At 44.7% G+C, this 24,025-nt stretch overlaps 1 protein-coding gene across 1 annotated transcript in view; it reads left to right on the forward strand.

Moving 5' to 3' along the window:
• The first annotated feature begins 5,732 nt into the window (after nucleotides 1-5,732).
• Nucleotides 5,733-24,025, forward strand: part of LOC128739710 (uncharacterized) — a 176,506-nt gene continuing 158,213 nt past the window's right edge. The window contains exons 1-2 of the mRNA XM_053835208.1: nucleotides 5,733-8,794; nucleotides 8,876-9,692. Of these exons, the coding sequence (XP_053691183.1) occupies nucleotides 5,733-8,794; nucleotides 8,876-9,692 (3,879 nt within the window). The remainder of the gene's footprint in view (nucleotides 8,795-8,875; nucleotides 9,693-24,025) is intronic.

Raw genomic sequence — 24,025 nt, forward strand, 5'->3', positions numbered from 1 at the left:
TCGGTCGTCCTCTTCAGCATCCTTTGGAGCTTCTTGTCGCTCAGAGTCATTGGCCGTCCGGAATCGGGCTTTCTTTCGATGCTCTGATTGTTGTCCAATAGTGCCCAGATATTGTAGATGCCGGAACGGGCGTATCCGGCGTCCATAAAGTGCCGCTCGATGTTCATTTTCGACCGGCGGAAGCGCGCGCACTTCTGAACGGAGAAGCTTCAATGTTTTCGCCATCACGGTTAGAGTTCGATTGATAGAGCTGTAGAATTTTTTGCAAGTAAACTAATATAATTACCTTCCATGGGAAATTTATCAAACTCAAATAGCTGTCTTAGTTTTTATCTTGCATGTTTTAATGCATACGTTACTGAGGGAATACGATACCAGGACACTGCAAGCCCATAGTGTCGAGTCAGACAGACAGACATCTTGGTTGTTTGAAGATCTTTGGCTTTCGCCATCACGATGCGATACGCGTCACTCCAGAGGTTAGCGTCAGCTTCTCGGCACCGCTGTTTGTAGCAGCTGCGTTTGCTCTGCTTTTTCTCCTGTTTCAATTCAGCTTTAGCTAGTCTGAAAACCATGCAACGTTTTTCACGCTTCCCTGCAGTCATGGCTATCTAGACGCCTCTTCTGACTCTGAGACAACTTGCATGAAAATTGCTGAGTGTCTCATTCCACCAGTAAGCTGGGCGTCGGGTATTTTTCGGTTGGTAGCATCACATTCCCTCGTCAGCGTGTCCATCAACCCACTCGCATAAGGGATCAAGCTTCCGCAGTCCACCCGGAGAGCTTCAAGGAACAAATCCTTGTCAAAGTATGTATGTAACAGCAGCATATAAAGATCCCGTTGAGTTTGATAATCATGAAACCTTCGGTCGATCCAGTTCATACCACCTCCTCAAGAGGGAACTTGGCCATTACGTATATTGCAGCATTGCTGCTTTATCAGCTGCTCAGTTACCGTTAACGGGAAGAATTCGGTACGGCTCGGTCTGTCCAAATTCTGTCTGTCTGTCTGTCTGTCTGTCTGTCTGTCTGTCTGTCTGTCTGTCTGTCTGTCTGTCTGTCTGTCTGTCTGTCTGTCTGTCTGTCTGTCTGTCTGTCTGTCTGTCTGTCTGTCTGTCTGTCTGTCTGTCTGTCTGTCTGTCTGTCTGTCTGTCTGTCTGTCTGTCTGTCTGTCTGTCTGTCTGTCTGTCTGTCTGTCTGTCTGTCTGTCTGTCTGTCTGTCTGTCTGTCTGTCTGTCTGTCTGTCTGTCTGTCTGTCTGTCTGTCTGTCTGTCTGTCTGTCTGTCTGTCTGTCTGTCTGTCTGTCTGTCTGTCTGTCTGTCTGTCTGTCTGTCTGTCTGTCTGTCTGTCTGTCTGTCTGTCTGTCTGTCTGTCTGTCTGTCTGTCTGTCTGTCTGTCTGTCTGTCTGTCTGTCTGTCTGTCTGTCTGTCTGTCTGTCTGTCTGTCTGTCTGTCTGTCTGTCTGTCTGTCTGTCTGTCTGTCTGTCTGTCTGTCTGTCTGTCTGTCTGTCTGTCTGTCTGTCTGTCTGTCTGTCTGTCTGTCTGTCTGTCTGTCTGTCTGTCTGTCTGTCTGTCTGTCTGTCTGTCTGTCTGTCTGTCTGTCTGTCTGTCTGTCTGTCTGTCTGTCTGTCTGTCTGTCTGTCTGTCTGTCTGTCTGTCTGTCTGTCTGTCTGTCTGTCTGTCTGTCTGTCTGTCTGTCTGTCTGTCTGTCTGTCTGTCTGTCTGTCTGTCTGTCTGTCTGTCTGTCTGTCTGTCTGTCTGTCTGTCTGTCTGTCTGTCTGTCTGTCTGTCTGTCTGTCTGTCTGTCTGTCTGTCTGTCTGTCTGTCTGTCTGTCTGTCTGTCTGTCTGTCTGTCTGTCTGTCTGTCTGTCTGTCTGTCTGTCTGTCTGTCTGTCTGTCTGTCTGTCTGTCTGTCTGTCTGTCTGTCTGTCTGTCTGTCTGTCTGTCTGTCTGTCTGTCTGTCTGTCTGTCTGTCTGTCTGTCTGTCTGTCTGTCTGTCTGTCTGTCTGTCTGTCTGTCTGTCTGTCTGTCTGTCTGTCTGTCTGTCTGTCTGTCTGTCTGTCTGTCTGTCTGTCTGTCTGTCTGTCTGTCTGTCTGTCTGTCTGTCTGTCTGTCTGTCTGTCTGTCTGTCTGTCTGTCTGTCTGTCTGTCTGTCTGTCTGTCTGTCTGTCTGTCTGTCTGTCTGTCTGTCTGTCTGTCTGTCTGTCTGTCTGTCTGTCTGTCTGTCTGTCTGTCTGTCTGTCTGTCTGTCTGTCTGTCTGTCTGTCTGTCTGTCTGTCTGTCTGTCTGTCTGTCTGTCTGTCTGTCTGTCTGTCTGTCTGTCTGTCTGTCTGTCTGTCTGTCTGTCTGTCTGTCTGTCTGTCTGTCTGTCTGTCTGTCTGTCTGTCTGTCTGTCTGTCTGTCTGTCTGTCTGTCTGTCTGTCTGTCTGTCTGTCTGTCTGTCTGTCTGTCTGTCTGTCTGTCTGTCTGTCTGTCTGTCTGTCTGTCTGTCTGTCTGTCTGTCTGTCTGTCTGTCTGTCTGTCTGTCTGTCTGTCTGTCTGTCTGTCTGTCTGTCTGTCTGTCTGTCTGTCTGTCTGTCTGTCTGTCTGTCTGTCTGTCTGTCTGTCTGTCTGTCTGTCTGTCTGTCTGTCTGTCTGTCTGTCTGTCTGTCTGTCTGTCTGTCTGTCTGTCTGTCTGTCTGTCTGTCTGTCTGTCTGTCTGTCTGTCTGTCTGTCTGTCTGTCTGTCTGTCTGTCTGTCTGTCTGTCTGTCTGTCTGTCTGTCTGTCTGTCTGTCTGTCTGTCTGTCTGTCTGTCTGTCTGTCTGTCTGTCTGTCTGTCTGTCTGTCTGTCTGTCTGTCTGTCTGTCTGTCTGTCTGTCTGTCTGTCTGTCTGTCTGTCTGTCTGTCTGTCTGTCTGTCTGTCTGTCTGTCTGTCTGTCTGTCTGTCTGTCTGTCTGTCTGTCTGTCTGTCTGTCTGTCTGTCTGTCTGTCTGTCTGTCTGTCTGTCTGTCTGTCTGTCTGTCTGTCTGTCTGTCTGTCTGTCTGTCTGTCTGTCTGTCTGTCTGTCTGTCTGTCTGTCTGTCTGTCTGTCTGTCTGTCTGTCTGTCTGTCTGTCTGTCTGTCTGTCTGTCTGTCTGTCTGTCTGTCTGTCTGTCTGTCTGTCTGTCTGTCTGTCTGTCTGTCTGTCTGTCTGTCTGTCTGTCTGTCTGTCTGTCTGTCTGTCTGTCTGTCTGTCTGTCTGTCTGTCTGTCTGTCTGTCTGTCTGTCTGTCTGTCTGTCTGTCTGTCTGTCTGTCTGTCTGTCTGTCTGTCTGTCTGTCTGTCTGTCTGTCTGTCTGTCTGTCTGTCTGTCTGTCTGTCTGTCTGTCTGTCTGTCTGTCTGTCTGTCTGTCTGTCTGTCTGTCTGTCTGTCTGTCTGTCTGTCTGTCTGTCTGTCTGTCTGTCTGTCTGTCTGTCTGTCTGTCTGTCTGTCTGTCTGTCTGTCTGTCTGTCTGTCTGTCTGTCTGTCTGTCTGTCTGTCTGTCTGTCTGTCTGTCTGTCTGTCTGTCTGTCTGTCTGTCTGTCTGTCTGTCTGTCTGTCTGTCTGTCTGTCTGTCTGTCTGTCTGTCTGTCTGTCTGTCTGTCTGTCTGTCTGTCTGTCTGTCTGTCTGTCTGTCTGTCTGTCTGTCTGTCTGTCTGTCTGTCTGTCTGTCTGTCTGTCTGTCTGTCTGTCTGTCTGTCTGTCTGTCTGTCTGTCTGTCTGTCTGTCTGTCTGTCTGTCTGTCTGTCTGTCTGTCTGTCTGTCTGTCTGTCTGTCTGTCTGTCTGTCTGTCTGTCTGTCTGTCTGTCTGTCTGTCTGTCTGTCTGTCTGTCTGTCTGTCTGTCTGTCTGTCTGTCTGTCTGTCTGTCTGTCGGGATGTTCCGAATAGAATCGAAAACTACTGAACCAATCGGCGTGAAAATTTGCATGTAGAGGTTTTTGGGATCAGGGAAGGTTCTTATGATGGTTAGAGACCCCTCCCCCCACCAAAAAGGGGGGGCTCCCATACAAATGAAACACAAATTTCTGCATAGCTAGAGAACTAATCAAGCAAATGGAACAAAATTTGACAGGTAGGTGTGTGTTTGGTGACAAGAATTTTTTCTATGGTAAGTTGAGACCCCTCCCCTTTTTAGAAAGAGAATTATGACTCCTCTCCCCTTTAAGGGGGGGGGCTCCTACACAAATGAAATACAAATTTCCTCATAACTCCAGAACTAATCAAGCAAATGCAACCAAATTTAGCATGTGTGCGTTTTTGCAGGCAATTTTTTTCTATGGTGAATTGAGACACCTCCCCTCTTTAGGAGGGGAATTATGACCCCTCCCCCTTCAATAGCGGGGGGGGGGGGCTCCTATACAAATGAAATACAAATATCCTCATAACTCGAGAACTAATCAAGCAAATGGAACCAAATTTGGCATGTGGGGGGTTTCGGAGGCAGGAATTTTTTTAATGATGGTCTGAGACTCCCCGGGGGTAGGGGGAGAGGGACTCTCATACAAATAAAACAGAAATTTTTGCGTAACTCGAAAACTAATCGAACTCGAGAAATTTTAGACTCTTTCATAAAACAGTAATCAATAACAAGACCACCAGAAACTATCAATGGTAACAGTAGATGTTTCAGGGAGAGACGGACACAGGGCGGTAGTGTTGCCGGCGACCTGCCGTCCGAAGCGCAGGCCCCTGCGGGGGGGTGCGCAGAGATCACCTCTATCTAGGTTTATTTATTTTCCTAGATCTACTGACCTCTATTACTTTCCTTCAGTAGGATCACCCCGGCGAAATGGTACTTCCTACGAAAAGATTTTCCGTGAAATGGTACATCCCGCGTAAAGTTTTTCGCAAAATGGTATTCTGCGTTATGATCCGCGTTATGGTCAACCGAGAATTGGTGTTCTGCAAAATGGTATTCGGCGAAATGGTTTGTAATGATGGCGAATGTTTAAATGCTATCCGCTTTATTTAATCAGACTAAGCAATGGGAAGAGTTTTTTTCTATTTTACTGTGAGGAAAATTTGTATATTAAAACACCCATGAACTCCTCAAAAACTTGCAAAACTCGAGATTGTGATAAAGGTCATCCGAGATTCAAGATTTATGTACAATACAGTTTAATTTGTGGCAATACGAAGATTTTCGGGTCAGCTAGTATTTTATAAAAATTAGGTGAAGCAAAGGATTTTTGAATCGGTCTTTTTTCATTCGACGAACAATTTTGTTTCCTACCGTTGGCTTGTAATTTTGAATCATGTTGGACATTATTAAATGTTCTATATAAAATACAATTTATAGTAAAAGATATATTTAGCTTTTTATTTTTTGTGCATATTAGGTATTAGTCTTATGAAACTTGTCAAGTTTCTACTAGCACAGGAGACTCACTCCTAGAAATGTAGAATATAGAAAAGCATTGCTCAAAGTTTGCCAAAAAAAATAGTTGAATCATTTCCAAAAGCAGATTATATTTGCAATAAAAAAAACTTACACGTCTTTTTACAACATTCAGCACAGATGCCGAATTTATCATCAATTATCAACAAACGAACATGTGAACATTTTAAGTGATTTTTGCTTCGGTTTTCCATCAGGTTGGGAATTCCCCTGCCCCTTTCACCTGGTCACTAATTGGTTTTTCATTTTTTTTCTCTCTCCCATCCGTTCCGCAGATTCTGCAGCGTAAAATCCGATGACCTGCGGCTGGCACTGTGAACCAGGCAACGAGGCAACATGGAAACCCTTAAACATCTGCTGCTGCAAACGACGGCCAGCAACATCAGCAGCATCGATGACCTGCTTAAAGACTACCCACTCCAACCGGATCCACCAGCAGTCACAGTCGGTTCGAATGGTGACACACTTTGCAGTTCGAACAGTGTTCCTTCCCAGGGGGGTAAAAATGGATCGGATTTCATTGCAGCACTGCCTAACTGCAAGCAGCCACCTGTTATTGTGGGGGTTGCAGTCAAGCGAACGCTCAAAAAGCACCAGCAACAATGTCAGGAGCTGGAGAACGTTGAACCATGCTCCGCTGTCAGTCGAAATCTGATCGATACCCTGGAAAGGTGGCACAATGACATATTCGAGGTAGGTGCAACGACGACGACGACGACAACGAATGCGGCGGCGGAGACGCCGGGGGAAAACAGTAGTAGTAGCGATTGTAATAATAATGCCAATCAGCTGATGCAGAGTCAGCGGAAAGTTGAAGACGGCGAAGGGGATCTGATTGATTTCAGCACCGAGATTGTAGCTGCACCGGATGTGCAACGGAATCAGAAGCCGAAAGTAAAAAAGGTGACGTTTCTGTTAGATGATTTACTGTTCGGTGAGGAAGGGAAGTCGGATCAGAAGGAAAGTGTCGAAAAGACGAATGAGGAGAGAGAATGTGTAATACTGCCCTCTGCGGAAGGTGAATGGGATGTAAGCGATACCGCCCATCATGGGTGTGATAGTGGGTGGCGGCGGGTGGACGCGACGGTTGCTGGTGGTAATGAAATATCAACAGAGACTATGCAAACATTGCATGACATTGTTTCTATTACGAATGAGAGTGGTCACGTTGACAGTGGGAACAATATCAGCACCAGAAACAGTAGCAATGTGCGAAAAGTAATAAAAGAAAAGGAATCGGTTGAGTGCGCATGTCCGTCGTCACCACATTACGATGGTCGTGAGCGTCATCATCATTGTCATCGATATCAGTGCCAGCATCAGGCGAGAGGAACCTTTGATGGACCAGAATCTACCACCCTCTTGGACTTTTCGCCTGTGGAGCAGCACCAGACTGCGTTACCGACAAACAGCACCAATACACTGAAGCGTTTGGATTCCGATGCACAGACTTGGGAGAAGAAAATCGACGAAATTCCAGAGGACTTCTCGAGCGTTGAGAGAGCACGGAAGCAGAACGCATGTGCAAAAACTGGCAACACCAGCACTGTCTGTTCCGACGGTGGTGGCAAACGGTTGTCAGTGGGATTTAGTGCATACCGTGAATCGATCGATGGCAGCAGAGGCGGTCACGAGGACGAGGGCAATATTGTTGACGTTCAGGATGAACTACTGGAGAGAGCGTATGGCAGCACTGCCTATTCGAGCCCCCTTCGGCTGGGCCGAACTGGATCCGAAAGCCGTCAGGAGGAGTCAACGGTAGCAAGAATCGATGAAACGGACTCGAGTCAGCATAGTCTGCAGCCACTTGCCAAAGAAGCAGAAAATGTTGTAACATTAGTACCTACTGGTTCTGAACAGCTGGAATTTGGACCAAAAAATTCTCCGGAATCACACCAGTTGTGCGAAAAATCGATTCAAGTTCCATCGCCATCGCACCGGGGCGTGAACAGTGTCGAAAACAGTGGTCAACGTGTCGGAAAGGAGGTCCATTTTTGTCAGGAGGAAAATTCCTACCACAAAAGTTCGGACAGTGAGAGTGAAAATTATTATGGAACCTGTTCTCCTCCTCCGCCACCACGTCCTCCATTGGTGCCACCCGATGGAGCCCCGTCAGCTTACGGCCTAAATGTGGAAGTTACCCTTAATGCTCATATCAGTGTTCATGGAATAAGTGAGTTTGGATTTTTTTCTTCGGGTGATAGACCATCTCCAGTCGACCCAGACGGACCTTTCCCAACTGGTGAGAAGATCCTGAAGGATTGTGCCACCAATACTAATAGTACCAGGAACAACAGCAGCAACGTTACCCCATCCAGTGCTGACAGTGGAATTATTATTATCGACGATGACATCGACGATAGTGGAGGTGAAAGTGGAAGTGCTACTGCTGCTACTCGTGCAGAGTCTCAAATCTGTGAACCTTCGCTAGTGCTAAACGACAGCTGTGACAAGAAGAAACCTGTAGGCCACTGTCGTGACCAGGATACGCAAACTTTTCTCGGAAATTTCCCATCGCCGAAAAAAACCAGTGAAATAAGTGTTCAAGTGTGTGAAAATGGCGATTCTGACCTACGAAATTTCTACGATTCGTATGTAAGTGAATCGGAGATAGACGAACGAAAGGACACGCACTTTGCGACACAAACTAGCGAGCAGTATTTACGACCTCCATTGGCATTTTTGAGTGAGAAGCAGGAGTGTTTCGAAGCCAGCAATCGATTGAAACGCCTAGAGGAGCGATTTCGTGGATTTGCATCCACCAAAAAGTTATTACGTGAATCGCTAAGCTCACCTGCGACTCCATCGGGGCTGCCTGCTCAGACGTTGTCATCTTCGTTGAGTTCACTCTCGACGTTGCTGGCAGATAGGCAGCTCAACACAAACGCAGCCTCCCAGTCATCGTCAGTGCCAGCATCATCGACACCGTCACTGACAGCGGCCACCAGGGAAGAACAGGAGCAGGAAAGACAGTCTCGCTCCGGTCGAAGTTTTGTGCCATCGTGGAGAACATCGTCTCTTAGTTGCCTAACCAAGGATGACACCCAGGATCAGCTGAGTCATTTATCCAGCAAATCTAACGTTCCACGTTTACCCCCATTCTCGTCCTCGCTGCTCTCCCTCTCGGCATCCTCGCTGCTTTCTCTCTCCTGTATCGATCTCGAACGAAACAAACAACGGCAGCAGCAACAGAAAGCTTTCTCCGAGAATAATTACATTAGCAGCGAAGATCGAAACGACAAGGCCGTCGTCAGTGAAAACAATTATTCACCCGTTTCGGTTGATCCGATTACTGGCAACTCGGAGACAGTCGCTCTATTCAAGGCTACATCGCTACCATCTTTGCTCCCGCAGCATCTTTTTCCTCCCTCGCGGACTCCTCCACGACCTCCACAACCGTCAGAGGGGCAGTCTCAAGAGAACCATACATCATCAATCCTGCCACTGGCCGTGCCGTCGTTAAGGGCGGAAAACGAAAGAGAAGAACCACCTCCCCCGCTTGACGAGAACGGTAATCGTCCGGCACCAGCTTCGTTGAAGACTATCCTCTTGCATGAGGATTATCGGCCAAGTTTAGGAACGCCGGAATCCAGTGTTGAATCGGAGGAAATCTGTAAAATCTTTCCCAATGGGAAACCTCGCATAGAAGATCCGTTGGAAGTAGTAGAAACTGTGTTTCGTGAATCAGAAGACGAAGTTGGGGAGATAGAAGAAGTGGAAGAAGAAGATTTCGGTGCTCAGCAAAGTGAAAGTGAAGAAAATCAAGAGTTTCTGAACCTAGAAAAGCTTCTAGCGGCTGATCCGCACACCAATTGTGAGTTTGACACGCGCCATCTGAGCCAGTACGAACCGGCGGTCTACCAGATTAAGTACTGCTATGACGAGCTCGAGGAGGAGCTAGAGAGCGAAGTCGGCAGTGTCGGTGGTTTGCTGATCGGTACTAGCGACAGCCAGCGGGCCAGTGTCAGTGTTAGTGACGAAAACGGTTGCGAGTGTGTGATCGAGGCGGTTCCGATTTACCGCACGCTGCCGCTCGATATGCGCGAAACGACGGGCACACTGCGGGGCCTGCTGAAGAAACCGAACCGGCCGCCGCCGGTGCGGAAGAATCGGGTCGTGTTCGACGAGACGCGAAATGAATTTTTCGAAGCCGACTACATCATACTGATCCGGGAGGACTGCCCGTACGACGAGGAGGACGAGGAGCCGTGCACCTGCGGCGAACATGAGCTCGTTAGAATATGTTGTGACGAAGGCTGCAACTGCGGCTACACGGACGACGGACGGACGCCACCGGTAAGTGATCTGGACTAACTTATTCGTTTGGTTTTTCTCGTTATGGGGACGGGTGGAATCGATTGGAGGTGGAGGCGCATGATTTTGCCTGCTCGGTTCCGAGCTGAGCATCTTACACATATTTATTCCTATTTGCTGCCAAATTCACTTTGCTGTAGATAGTAAATTGAAAGCTGTAAAATGAAACGTGAAAAATTGCTGCAAATAATTTTGGTTTGCCAGTTTTAAAATTCCTAATATTGAAATTTAAAAAATAGATAACCAATATTAGTGACTGGTCACTTATAGGGTTTCAAGAAGTCACTGAGGCAAAACACACTCCGCAATTAAGCAGCATACAAGCAGAGCGATATCAGAAAAGCCAGATTGGGTTTTCGCTTGGGAAATCAATGACGATTGACAAGAGAAAAGGTTCACCCAAATTAAGATAAACAATTGGATTTTACGATCGTTTTCATTGAACAACATTTTATCTAGAATGCGTAGTTAGTTGGCTTTTAAACCATGAACCTAAATTGATTCACGTGATGACATTGGAAATTTTTCACATACCCTTTATATTATCATAGTTTATTAACCCTTAAATGCGCAATGTTGCTTTAAAACAACATACTGAAAAACATCCCCAGAGTAAATTATGTTTTCCACCTTTAGATAAGTAAGTTTTCTTTATAAATGATTTTTTTCAGCGAGCGCATTTAAGAATTGACTGAAATACTGGTATCACGCCAAGAATGAGTCAGTATTGTTATTTCGTGCATATAAACATACTGATAATCTCTCTTATTTACTCGTATATGACTATGCGGGGTCATCAAACTCTTTTGGAAAGAGAGGAAGTGTCTGATGCGAAGAATGATGTGATGAACTGGAAAATATCGATATTGACCAAAAATTCATCCAGTTGTTCAGGTGGGGCTCGCACCCATGCTCTTTTGTTTGGCATCCGAATGTTTTACTCACTAAACTACCGGCGCCCGTTATATTAGGTAATCTAATACTTAATTTTTTTACTATTCTTCAATTCTATCATTGCTCGCAGTTTAGTAGTTTAGTGAGTAAAACATTCGGCAGCCAGTCATTGCTCCATCACAATATAATGAGAACGAGAGCCGCCCGTTTACCATAAGTTCAATTGGCATGATACTGTTTGGCATTACGTCGTTTGCCATAAAAGCATTGACGTAAACATAAAGAGTCATTTGGCAGAAAAATAAAGCAAAAACGGTTGAGCGGGTAGCGGGCGATTTTTTAATATTTGTGTAATTAACGTTTTCAGCCCTCACCTTGGAAGTTCCGGTGCTGACAAAGACGAAATTTACCTGTAGTTGGAAAGCGAAAACGACCGCTGCCCAAGATATGATGCCAATAACATCATCGGGAATTATATTGTTCTGGTTGATCAGGAGCAGGAATTAACATCGGTGATTGGACGGCTCAGAGCACACCAGTAAACCATCGAAAACGGCTTAAGACTTGTCGACTTAGCCGCTTCCAAGAACATGTTCATACAGTCCATGTTCATAGTAGTCCTTTTTTTCCAGCATAATCTCCACTAATATCTAATATCTAGCCTTCTAAATCAGGCTTTCAGCACGTTGCGGCTGATATTAAAGTCGAAGTAGGGCACGAAACGGTTGAAATTGCGTTGTAAGTCGGTACCGATATTATAGGATTTTGACATTTTTTGCTGTCACAGTGATGAAATAATGTCCCTGTTGAAAGCAACTTACGTGTCTTATGCATGTTTTTTTAACGTAACTCACGAGCAAGTGTCTCTTAATAAAAATTTCAAATAATATTTTTTATAACATTGAAGCTATTGCTATAAACAATTTGAATGCAAAAATTACTTACTTACTTATTCAGCCGAGAGCAGGGGTGGCTCTTGCCGTATCAAAAATTCTTCTCCATTGTACTCGGTCCTGGGCTACTCGTCGCCAATTCGTTGCGCGTCTCGACACACGTAAGTCGGCTTCAACCTGGTCGAGCCATCTAGCACGTTGAGCCCTTCTATTACTGGTGCCAGTGGGGTTCATGAAGAGAACGGATTTTCCACTACACAGTCGTCCGACATCCTTGCGATGTGGCTGGCCCACCTAATCTCCCAACTTTCGCCAGGTGTACAATGGGAATCTCTCAAAGCAGTGCCTGTAGCTCGTGATTCATACGTCTCCACCAGTCTCCGCTTTCCGTTTGTACTCCGCCAAAAATAGTCCGCAACACCTTTCGTTCAAAAACGGCAAGTGCACGTATGTCTTCCGTAAGTAAAGTTACTGTCTGTAGTCCGTAGAGGACTGGCGGTCTGATTAGCGCTTTGTACATCGTCAGCTTTGTGCGGCGGCGAATGCTCCTTGATCGAAACGTCTTGCGAAGGGAAAAGTAGGTTCGATTTCCAGCTTGAATGCGTCGTTGGATATCCTTACTCGTATTATTGTCGGCGGTAACCAGAGACCCCAATTATACGAACTCATCAACTACTTCCAGTTCATCGCCGTCAATAGTCACTGTCCGTGGGAGGCAAACGTTACTTTCTCGGGTGCCTCTTCCTACCATATATCAACGCATTGATTTGTAACCCTATCCTCCTAGCCTCCGTGTTTAGTCTGGCGTAGGTTGCCTCCGCCGTCCCATGGTTTCTAGTAATGATGTCGAGGTCGTCTGCAAAGTCTAGGAGTTGGCTACTCTTGCTGAAGATCGTTCCTCTCGTTTCGATGCCCGCTCGCCGGATCACACCTTCAATAGCGATATTGAATAACATACAGGACAGTCTCTTCCCTTGCCGTAACCCTCTGCGCGATTCGAAAGGACTTGAGAGTGTCCCCGAAACACGCACGTAGCACATCACTCGTTCTAGATTAGCTTTGATCAGCCGCGTCAGTTTGTCCGGAAAACCGTACTCGTGCATTATCTGCCATAGCTGTTCGCGTTCAACGGTATCGTATGCTGCTCTGAAATCCACGAAAATATGATGCGTGGGCACGTTGTACTCTCGACATTTCTGAAGAATTTGTCGGAGAATAAAAATTGGATCCGTAGTAGCACGGGCCCCCATAAAGCCCGCCTGATACTGCCCTACGAATTCTCTTGCTATTAAGGATAAACGACGCAACAAAATCTGGAAGTGCACCTTGTAGGCGGCGTTGACCAGCGTAATGCCGCGGTAGTTACAGCAGTCTAGCCGGTCGCCCTTTTTGTAGATGGGACAGATTACGCCTTCCATCCACTCCTCCGGTAGTTTCTCTTCTTCCCAAATCCTTGAAATCAGCCAGTGAAGTGCCGTTGCTAGCGGTTCTTGGCCATTTTTGTAGAGTTCTGCCGGGAGTCGGTCCTTTCCGGCGGCTCTATTATTCTTCAGCAGACCGATTTCTCGTCGCATCTCTTCGAGATCGGGAGCCGGTACACTGTTGTCGTTTGCAGGTACTCCAAGGTTAACTTTCATCGCATTTCCTGCTGCTATAGAGGTGCTCATCGAAGAACTGCTTCCACCTGTCGACCACCTCGCGCTCATTTGTGATCCCCTCCCTCGTCCATACACATGTCAGGTTTTGGTGTGTGGGCCTTGCGAGTTTGGTTCACCTTCTCGTAAAACCTGCGGGTGTCATTAGCCCGGAATCAAGTTCAATCAAGAGTTGTTCAAGCTCCTCGCGATGTCTGTCCTCCTTCTGGCGCTTTTTCCTCCTCAGGATCGTGGTCAACGCATTCCTCGCTCGTCGATACTTGGCAAAATTCTCTCTCGTGGATATGCTCAGATAGTTTTACCAAGCTCTATTTTTCCTCTCTATCGCTTCTTGGCATTCCCCGTCAAACCAATCATTTGGTGCACTCGAGGTTTCCATACCTAGTACCGCGGTTGCGGCCTCGTTGACGGCCAAGCGTATCCTACTCCATCCGTTTTCGAGGGTCGAAGCATCTAGCTCCACAGAGAAAGGCAGAGTTTCATCCAGTTTGCGCGCGTAGTTTTCGGCAGTTCGCGGGTTGTTTAGTTGCCGAATGTTTAGCCGAGGAGGGCGACTTTGTCGCGTGGTATAAACCGTCGATAATTTTGAGCGCACATGTACTGCTACTAGGTAGTGGTCCGAGTCAATATCCGCGCTCCGTAGAGAGCATACATTGGGGATGTTCGAGAAGAACCGGCCCTCGATGAGAATATGGTCGATTTGGTTCGAGGTTCGTTGGTCAGGTGATCTCCAGGTGGCCTTGTGGATATCTTCGTGGGAAAAGAAGGTGCTTTTGATCACCAAGCCTCGGGAAGCCGCAAAGTTGATGTATCGCTGGCTGTTATCGTTCGTGTCGGTGTGCAGGCTATGGGGCCCGATCACCGGTCTATACATTGCTTCCCTGCCGATTTGGGCGTTCATATCCCCGATGACGATCTTGACGTCCCGTGGTGAGCAGCTGTCGTACGTGCCTCCAGCTGCGCATAGAACCCTTCCTTCTCGTCGTCGGGTCTACCTTCGTGTGGACAATGGACGTTTATGATGGTGTAGTTGAAGAAATGGCCTTTTATCCTCAACTCGCACATCCTCTCGTTGATCGCTTTCCAGTCCATTACGCGATCCTGCATTTTGCTCAACACTACGAAGCCCGTTCCCAGCTCGTTGGTCGCTCCATCACTCTGGAAAAATCGGGCTTTGCCGCCACGGATCCTTCACACCTTCTCGCCTTTGCGACAGGTCTCCTGCAGTGCTGATCGAGCTTGCTGATCGAGCAGCACCCTGTCGCCACCAACGAAATTTTGCGATCTGCAGTTCCAGGTACCAAGTCTCTATTCCATATCCTTATTCCATGTCGCTTTGGTCCATGCCGAATGTTCCGAGAAGATATTTCTTGACTCTTGTTAGTTTTTTTTCTCATTTTCTCAGAATCGATCCAATCGCAAATATCATACACAAAAAGCACAAAAGTCCTAGGATACAGCCTTGAGGTACTCTGAACGGAATAGGGAAAGCAATTTTCAACGTTATTCAAGTTGCCAGATTTATGAAATGGGGTAATCGAAGCATGTTTTCAAGCACGAGGGAAAACTCCAGTGGCGAGGGAGCATTTCAAGATCAATCTGAGTGGGAGTGCCAGTGCAGTGTTGTAGCGCAATGTTTCAGAAACAGTGTTGATAATCCACCAGGCTTCTTCTTGAGCAATAGCAAAGCAGCAAAATTTGACTTCAACGAATACATTCAGCAACCATGGTAAGGCTTCTTCTTAAATGATGTCAAAGTCAGAGATGGCGATGGCACAGGAATTACTTAACCCATCGGTGGAACACTGTTTATGTCTTGAACGTCTGCAACGAATAAAGTACAGTAGAGATTTGTTTAACACGTTTAATTGGGACCGCGTTATAGGAAGCGCCTAATACTAATACACGTAGCGTACGGAAATTGGGCTAACTGGGGTATACCATAATTTTTCGAAATTTTTAATTAACATGACCATGGTTCGTTTGAGAAAGATGTCAAGAAGTATTTTTCCCCTTAAGGGGAAATGAGCAGTCATTAATTTTTCGTCCGAAAGCCCAGTTTCGGAAGTAATTTTTGGGCACAAAACAGGGCTTCGGTATTTAAAAATGTATTCACTGCATTTTTCTGGCTAATCTGAACACAACGAATAAATTTTCATGAACAGAATTTTTGCTTCCAACAAAAAAACTGCTTTTGAAATGTACAAAATCAATGACGACTCATTTCAACTCAAGCGTCTGCAACGAAGAAAGTAATACAAAGTACATAGTTCAGAATCGTCAGTGAATGTGCTCGAATGCAGAGAACTTCCAAATAGGAATGAAGAAATTGTTACGTTTTATCTTCTTGATTCAGGGAAGGCGGCAATTTCCCTTCAAAAATTTGATTCGTAGCTTAACATACAAGCACTTCAATTTCGAAAAGCGGGAAAAGATTTGTTTTACATTGCATTGCGTATGTGATTGTTTGGGTGCCTTACCTGCGTATCTTAGCGAGCATAGCCCGAGTTTTTTTTAGCAATGGTTTTACTGATTTTATTTCTTTCTATCCTGTTGCGATTGCAAATCAGCAAAAAAGATAAATTGTGTAAATGTAAAATCATTCAAATCCATTTTCCAATAGTTTCTGGAAGTGTCACTGAGCTCTTTTATAAGTATTATTGTGGTAAGAATAAACATAAGTTATAAAATATTATACACTCAAGTGTCGTACTACATCGACTATTGGGGGGACGTTAACAAAATCAGTCATAAAAAAGAGGACGTTAATTCAAACTTTAGACGTAAAAAGAGAGCACGTTAATCCAAATTTTGAAAAGAAATGAAAAAAATGAAAGTGAAAAAAAGAGGACCTAAATTCATATTTTGGACGTAAACAAGAGAGGACAAACTTTGAGCGTAAAAAGAGAGGACGTCAATGCAAATTTAGGACGTTAATTCAAATTTAGGATGTAAATCGAGAGAACGTTAATTCAAATATTGGACGTAGAATGAGTGGACGTTAATTCAAACTTTAAACATAAAAATGGAGGACGTTAATACAAATTTTGGTCGTAAAAAGAGAGGACGTTAATTCATACTATGGACGTCAGGGCCGGCGCTAGCCAATTTGTCGCTCCACGTAAATTCTCAAAGTGGCGGCCCCAGAACAAACGATAAACAGCCGGCATTGCTGTGTGCTGACATTTTACGACTTACATACCCGCAAACTGTGGAAAACAAAAAAGAATAAGAAAAGATGCCTGAAAAAATAAAATTTTGTCTTCTTTATCTTTTTTCTCTGGCTGTGTTTCGTTTACAAACCTCAAAAGTTATAAAAGTCTTTGCCAAGCTACTACCAACAAAACAAAAAAAAGTTTGTTCCAATATGTTGTGTAGTTTCTGAGAAAAAGGTACATGAAGTTTGAATAACGTGGTTTTCCAGGAGCGGCGTTTTATTTCGCCGAAGTTGTTCTACGCCGCACCGGAATGCTTATTACAAATTTAATATCAAAATAAGCGGAAAAGACTGCAGAATCAAAATCTGCAATAAAAAAAAAGTTTTTTTAAGAAATTGTAGTCGGGACGGGAAGCGCCGGCCCTGATGTAAAAAGAGAGGACGTTATTTCAAATTTCGGACTTGAAAATGTGGACGTAAAAATAAATCACGTAAAATAAATGAACGTCATTGGAGAGTCTAGTGTACTAGGCACATGGGGAAGGCCAGAACACACTGTTGCCTGATTGTCTACAGGTTTTTGCAATCTTAGAAACCGCAACACCCATCAGCTTCATAAAATATTACATCAGTTAAAGAAAAGGGTAGAGAAAGAGTGACAAGCAAGGCAGACAAGGGCTAGAATTTTCTCGCCTTCATTCTCATCTGCAGTGAATGAAACGGGAACAAATGGGGTCACGAGAGTCAAGGTCATGCGCTTTCCTTCCTTCCGACAGGATACATTCTCGGCTGCATTGTATGAGTTGTACTTTGTGAGGAAAACAGATAGCTGTTGTGCAGCTACACAGCATAGAAATCATTCCCTTTTGAGGCGAACGTCTTTTAATCACACACCACGAGATACCGCCTTCTGTTAGGAGTCTGGTTTAATTTTGAGCAAAAAGGTGAAAAAATAATCTACTGCATTGTTACTAAACAAAGCAAAAAGCAAATTAGACGAGTTTCCCTCGCACAGGATTTCATGTTTTACCGCATAACAAAGTCATATATCCGAGATTGAAGGTTCTTCAAACGGTGGGAAATGATTTACAAATTACGTAGATAGGAACGTATCGTATTTCGTAGTCGAATGTGTTACACAATCTCAAACAACCAGTCTGGCAATCCCCGAACAAATCAGCTCTCATAAATAGCACTCGGAATAACAAAAAAAAAAAAAAAAAGAACACTAAACAAGCCTCCGATTTCCAAGAATACACAATGTTCCATGTTTCCGATTTTATCGATACGTTTTTCAGGCTCAGTTTTCCACACGCTTGACGAACGTTATAATTTATTGCCTCCGTAAATAGCGAAGCGCATTCTGTGCTGCCATTTCCGTCCGATTCTGCCAGATGGGTTTACTGCTGTGTTGTAATGTATGTATGTATGTATGTATGTATGTATGCATGTATGTATGTATGTACGTGAGTATGTATGTACGGCAAAAAGTACACTCGCAGAAAGCCCACGCTATTTTGTTTGTGCCTTGATTGAGGCATTCCGTCCTCGACACATAAAATGGTAATCGCAGAGGAAGGGCAGTCAATCCGTATTATTGGCATTGTCCTTGTACGCATTTCCGATACCATTCGGGTGTAAAGAAACCGTCCTACATACATACATAGGTACAATTGTAATGTAAAGCCAGACTGTGCCGTGCTAGCCATTTACGGCGCAATTGCTCCACTTAATTGAACTCAGTGTTTCGTAACCGTGCTCTTTCCACCGAAGTGGGCAGTTAGTAAATCAAAGTTGAAGAACGCCCAGCCAGACAAAACCGTGCGTCAAAATACGATTGACCGATTTTCCCTTTTACCGCAAGTTTCGTATGGTTTGCCAATTTGCCACTTTTGAAAATTCACGTTCTAGGTACGAACTAATTGGGTCGACAGTGACTGACACTAGGGTTGATTGGGCATTACGCGTGATTGGAAGAAGCCATTTTCCCACTGCTGCAGCAGATGCAACGGTAGGATGCATCACTTGTGATTGTTTCGTGGGCCGTTGCTTTTTGCATTCCACTGATCGTTTTGAGTGGTAAGAAGCAGAAGGGTTGTTTGAAATTAATCCATTCCTTTTTGAAATTTGAACCCATCAATTGACCTTAGGCAGTTGAGTGAAAGCCCAGCTAACTAGTTTAGTAGATGGTCTAGTAGAGTAGAGCCTCCCAGTTGGCCTCGACTTCATTCCTGGTCTAGCGAACCAATCGCCGCATATTGGTATCACGACTGCGTGATCGTTCGCATAGCATAACCTTATTTCTAGAAGCAAACTGCGAAAATTGCAAAAGTCCTAATATGAAACCTTGGGAAACTCCAGAACCGTTCTGAAAAAGTTTACAGTAATTTTGCAATTGCAATACGGCTTAGCCAGGGAAGCAAGCTATTTGAGACTCATAATTTGTCAATCTTGGTCGACGTTAATCAGAATCAAATGCTCATTAATTGGTTTGGTGAATGGCTAGTGTAAGTATGAGAAAGCTCACACTGCCCTGCTAGCTCATTCTATCTACTCAGGGTCGTAGCGTGTTCGGGGGACTCAGCACATTCGACTACTTACCGTCTCAATCAGCAAAGCGGAACAACGAAAGAGTATTCAGAGGAAAAGGGATCGGCTCTTTAAGCTTAAAAATAGAATTCCATTTTAACTATTTATTCTGGATTTTTAACATTTTCGTTGCGGTACCGATCACGACGCGTTGGGGCCCACCGATGACATGCAGGATGACGATAGGGAGAGAGGGTACATACCACGACCGCACTACGGTCGAATTGCGGGGCCTAGAAGCGATGACATGCCCGAACGATGGTCACAGCTATAGATCTTGCGTCTCCGACCATTTGAAACACAGACGTCCAGCGTCGGGAATCCTCCTCAGCCCAGAATGGGTAACAAACACTGCCTGCTAGCTGCCTTCGTGGCTTTCGACCGTCGACTTCGTCTTCTCACGCCGTATTTGCTCGCCACTCACCACTACTTACAGCTGCAGCTACTGGCCAATTTTTCGCAGGACAACACAGCCTATTGCGGGGCTGCCTATCGGCGTAACCGATAAAACTTTCTGCTAGACGTATCGTTGGATCTTTTACTGCAGGATTGACGTATTCGCTGCTATCGTCCATCTGGTTCGAGCTCGACTGATCCCCTTTTCGGCCTATCCATCCTCCACCTTCCTTCATCCTCTATCTCCCTCTCGTCGACTATCTCCCTTCTCACTCCTCTAACCGGATACAGTGGGTTCGCTATCAAACTTTCTTTGCGTTTCAGATAGCCGAACCGGTTGAAAGCTCCCAGGGTTGTGTCTGGATCAAACGGTTTTTATTTGTTAGTATTTCCTTAAAGCTATGTTAAACAAAAATTAACAAATATTATAATAGCAAAACATTTAATAAACTAACAACAATGATATAGAGCCGATGATACAAAAAAAAACAATAATTTACAACTTAAGAACTAAACGCTAAACTGAAAACTCCTTCATTGTACCGATCTATTTGAAAGTGATCGGTAACACTAGATAATACGAATACAGGCCCCATAGCAATCCTTGACCTCTTATTCAGCAACACATATTTCTACCTAATCGTGGTACCAGCCGGAGTACGAGCAACTTTAGCGGAGATCGGGTAACCAACCCTGGATGATACTAAGATCGTATACCAACAGGGAAAGAGGCACTGTGTTATCTCGGCACTATAGACAGCCCCATCACGAGACTCGACAGCATGGGCCTAATAAGGTACCCTTCCTAAAACCACCTTACTACATACATTCAAGCAAATACGGCTCGGAATATTCGGCATCGACCTGGGCGACAAAACAAGGACGACGAATGGATACTCGGTAGACCGCTAAATTTCGCAGGTGGCGACCAGGTGCTACTCGAGCCGCTTGAACTCCGTAAACTCGGCATCATAGCTCTGCAGGCGATTTGTCACAAAGAAGAGAGGAGAGGTTTGGAAGATCCGACGGATCCGAAGGAAAGGCTCAGTTTTTCCAGAGCGGTGGCACTACCAACGAACTGGGAACGGGCTTTGTAGTGTTGGGCAGAATGCAGGGTCGCGTAATAGATTGGAAGGAGATCAACCAGAGAATGTATCTATTGAGGATAAAGGGCCGTTTCTTCAATTACAGCATCATCAACATAATTAGTATTAGTACAGCATCAGTAGACCCCACCCCATATAGCCCTAGCTGTGCTGGCGGCCGGCCAAATGGAGTAGACTCGACGACAAGAAGGAAGCATTCTACGTGATGCTGGAGGCAACGTACGACAACTACTCGCCACGGGACCTCAAGATCACCATCGGGGATATAAATACCCAGGTCGGTAGGGAAGAAATGCATAGACCGGTGATTGGACCCCATAGCCTGCACACCGACAAGAACGATAACGGCCAACGATGTATAAACTTCGCAGCTCCCCGAGGCCTGGTGATCCGGAGCACCTTTTTCTCACACAAAGATTTTCACAAAGCCATTTTAGATCACCTGATCATCGGACCAGATTGACCAGGTTCTTATAGAAGGCCGATTCTTCTCTAACATCACCAACGTACGTTCCCTATGAGGTGCGGATATTGACAATGACCATCACTTAATAGCAGTATATGTTCGCTCAAAACTGTCAACCTTTTACTAGATACCGTCAAACGGGGTAACATGCAACAGTGCTATATCGATCCAATTTACTGTACTTTTTGATCTGTTACTTTAATTTTTAATCTATATCAGTCACTGAATCTTGTTGTTAACAGTTCAAAGAAGCCTTAGATACTGTTATGTTGATTTTCTGGTGCTTTGGTGATTTTTTAAAAATCCCACAAGATTTTTCGTCAGTAAAACGTTTGTGTCGCTCACAGACACTTCAAATAAAAGAAGCCTAACATACATTTTTTATAGTAAAATGAACAATTAGGAAACAAAATAATTGATTTATGATGACTAGTTTTATTTTTCCTACTTGTTAGCACGTTATTCGTAAAATAATTACTTAAACGGAGTAACTTGCAACAGCTGGTAGATAAAAAAGCTGTGTACCGTAACCTTCAAGAGGCACGTTATCATTTAATTTTGCATCAAACAATACTAAAGCACATCTGAAGTGTGTAAGATACTTTCGGTAAGTCGGAAATATGCTAGTTTTTCCCTGGATATACTGAAAATGACCATATAAGAGACCAAAACGAAAATAACCTCACTGAGAGAATCGACCAGCAATATGACAGTGTCTAATTACGATCACTCGTAACCTAATGAACATTTATATATTACGTGACCGAGATATCGATGATTTTTAACTCTCCCGCTCCACTTCATGACGCGATTTTACATAGTGGATGTACGAAGTGTAATGCGTTGTTACACAACTCCCGCTTCCCTAAGTGCGTTACGTAATATATGAATGGTCCTTAAAGAAGGCAGCTCTATCGGATCCAGCCAAGGAATATCAATTGCATGAATAATATAAACAGTTATTTCTGTAATTTCCGTTACGGGGCTCATAATTTTTTTCACCAACGTAACATAGGACATTTATGCGTATATTCATAGCAAAAGCATTAAAAATCGCTAGTCGGATTATTATTTGCATATTCAAGTCAAAAGAAACTCATATAAATCTTTAAATTCGTTTAATTTCCAAAAGATATTGCTTGTTGCAAGTTACCCCGTTTAAGGGGTTACTAGTAACAAATTAGTTAAAAAATTCTACAACAGCCAATATTGATCGCATATTTTTTCTCAATATGCGAAATTGTTCTATGGTAGACCTAATAACTTTGTATTAATTAAATGTCCTCAAATGTACTACAGATAAGTTTTCACTTGCACTCATAGTTGAGAACTGTTGCAAGTTACCCCGTTTGACGGTACGTCAAAGTCGTCCTTCTCGGTTGAACATCAGGCAACTAGATAACATGCAATCTGTCGAGAACTACGCGCGAATAGTATTGCCACTAGGGAGAACTTGGACAAGGAAGAGTAAAAAGCGTTAAAAAGAGGACAGAGATTGTAAAGAATTAGAACAATTGTCTAGAGCCAATGACACGTGCAAGTTTTACGAGAAGGTGAACCAAACTCGTAAGAGCTACACACTAATCTAATCACAAATGTGCACGAGGTGGTTGATAGGTGGATGCATTTATTCGATGAACACCTTTATTGCGAGGTTTTACAAGGAGGCGAATCGGAAGTTAACCTAGGAGTGCCCATAGAAGATAGTAATGACCCAGTAACTGATTTCTAAGAAGTCACACGAGAAATCGGGTTGCTGAAGATCAACAAAGCAGCTGATAAGGACCGCCTATCGGCAGAGCTTTATAAACATAGCCGATAAATGCTGACAGCGGTTCTACACTGGGTAATTTCCAAGATTTAAGCTACCAGAGGAATGGATGGAAGGAGTGGTTTGTCCCATCTACAAAAATGGTGATCGGTTTGGCTGCCTGCATGATACTCTACCAGATACTGTTATGCCGACTGCCACCGATAGCACAAGGTTGGTTGCAGTAATGTCAGGAGTATTGCGTGCCCACACATCACATCTTTATTGATTTTAAAGCAGCATATGATACAATCGATCTAGACCTGCTATGGCAGATATGCTATGCGGATAAACTGATGCGACTGATCAGGGCTACATCGCATGCATGCATCAGGGTGTGCATCTCGGGGACGCTCTCGAGTCCCTTTGAGACACGGCGAGGGTTGAGACAAGGCGATGGCTTATCCTGCATGCTGTTGAACATTGCTCTTCAGAGGATGATCCGACGAGCAGGCATTGAAACATGAGGCACGATTTCCGCCAAAGGTGCTAACGCCTAGGCTTTGCAGCTTGCAGATGACTTTGAAATCTAGGAGCTTTGCGACGGCGGAGGTAAACTACGTTAGATTGAAAGCGGATTTTGGATGATCTAAACGAGTCGAAGACCAAATACATCAAACGAAGTGGCTCAAAGGAAACAAACGCACGCTGCCCACAGACGGTAACCACTTACAGCGTCGAAAGCGGTGGTAGAATTCGTGTATTTGGGATCGTTGGTAAGGTAAGGACATCAGTAGGGAGGTCCAGTGGTGCATCCACGTGAGAAATCGGGCCTACTTTGCATTTCGCAGAACGCTACGGTCTAGAAGCATATGCCGCCGTACGAAGCTGACAATGCACAAAACGCTTATCAGACCGGTAATTCTGTATGGATTTGAAGCTGTGACACTTCTCACGGAGGACATACATAATACATGCAATACATAATGAATACATAATGACATAAAAGCATCAACGCAGAGGGGTTAATAACTAAGGGGGAGCGGTTTCTTATAAGGGAGGTATAAGTGTTAATTGGGTAATGGCGTGCCTTTCTGTTGCATTTGGACCAATAGCAGTTGTATAAGTGGCAGAAAGACTCGACGGGGGTTTCTAAATGGGGAATAGCATCAATTTGATATATACAGGTGTAGCGATCTTGATTAAGTGGTGTTAGTGCAATGAAGTAATTTCATCATGATGTGGGTGGAATCGTAAACCGACCAATCACGATCAAGCATGACGTCAAACTCCAAAAACAAACCCCATTGTTCAACGCGATTTGTTTTTGTAGTTTGACGGCATTTTCTGAATTTTCGCTAATACCACCAAAGGTTTTTTTCTTCCACACCTTTTTAAACCTCATTGGA

Source organism: Sabethes cyaneus, chromosome 3 (assembly GCF_943734655.1).
Source record: "Sabethes cyaneus chromosome 3, idSabCyanKW18_F2, whole genome shotgun sequence".
Classification (NCBI taxonomy): domain Eukaryota; kingdom Metazoa; phylum Arthropoda; class Insecta; order Diptera; family Culicidae; genus Sabethes; species Sabethes cyaneus.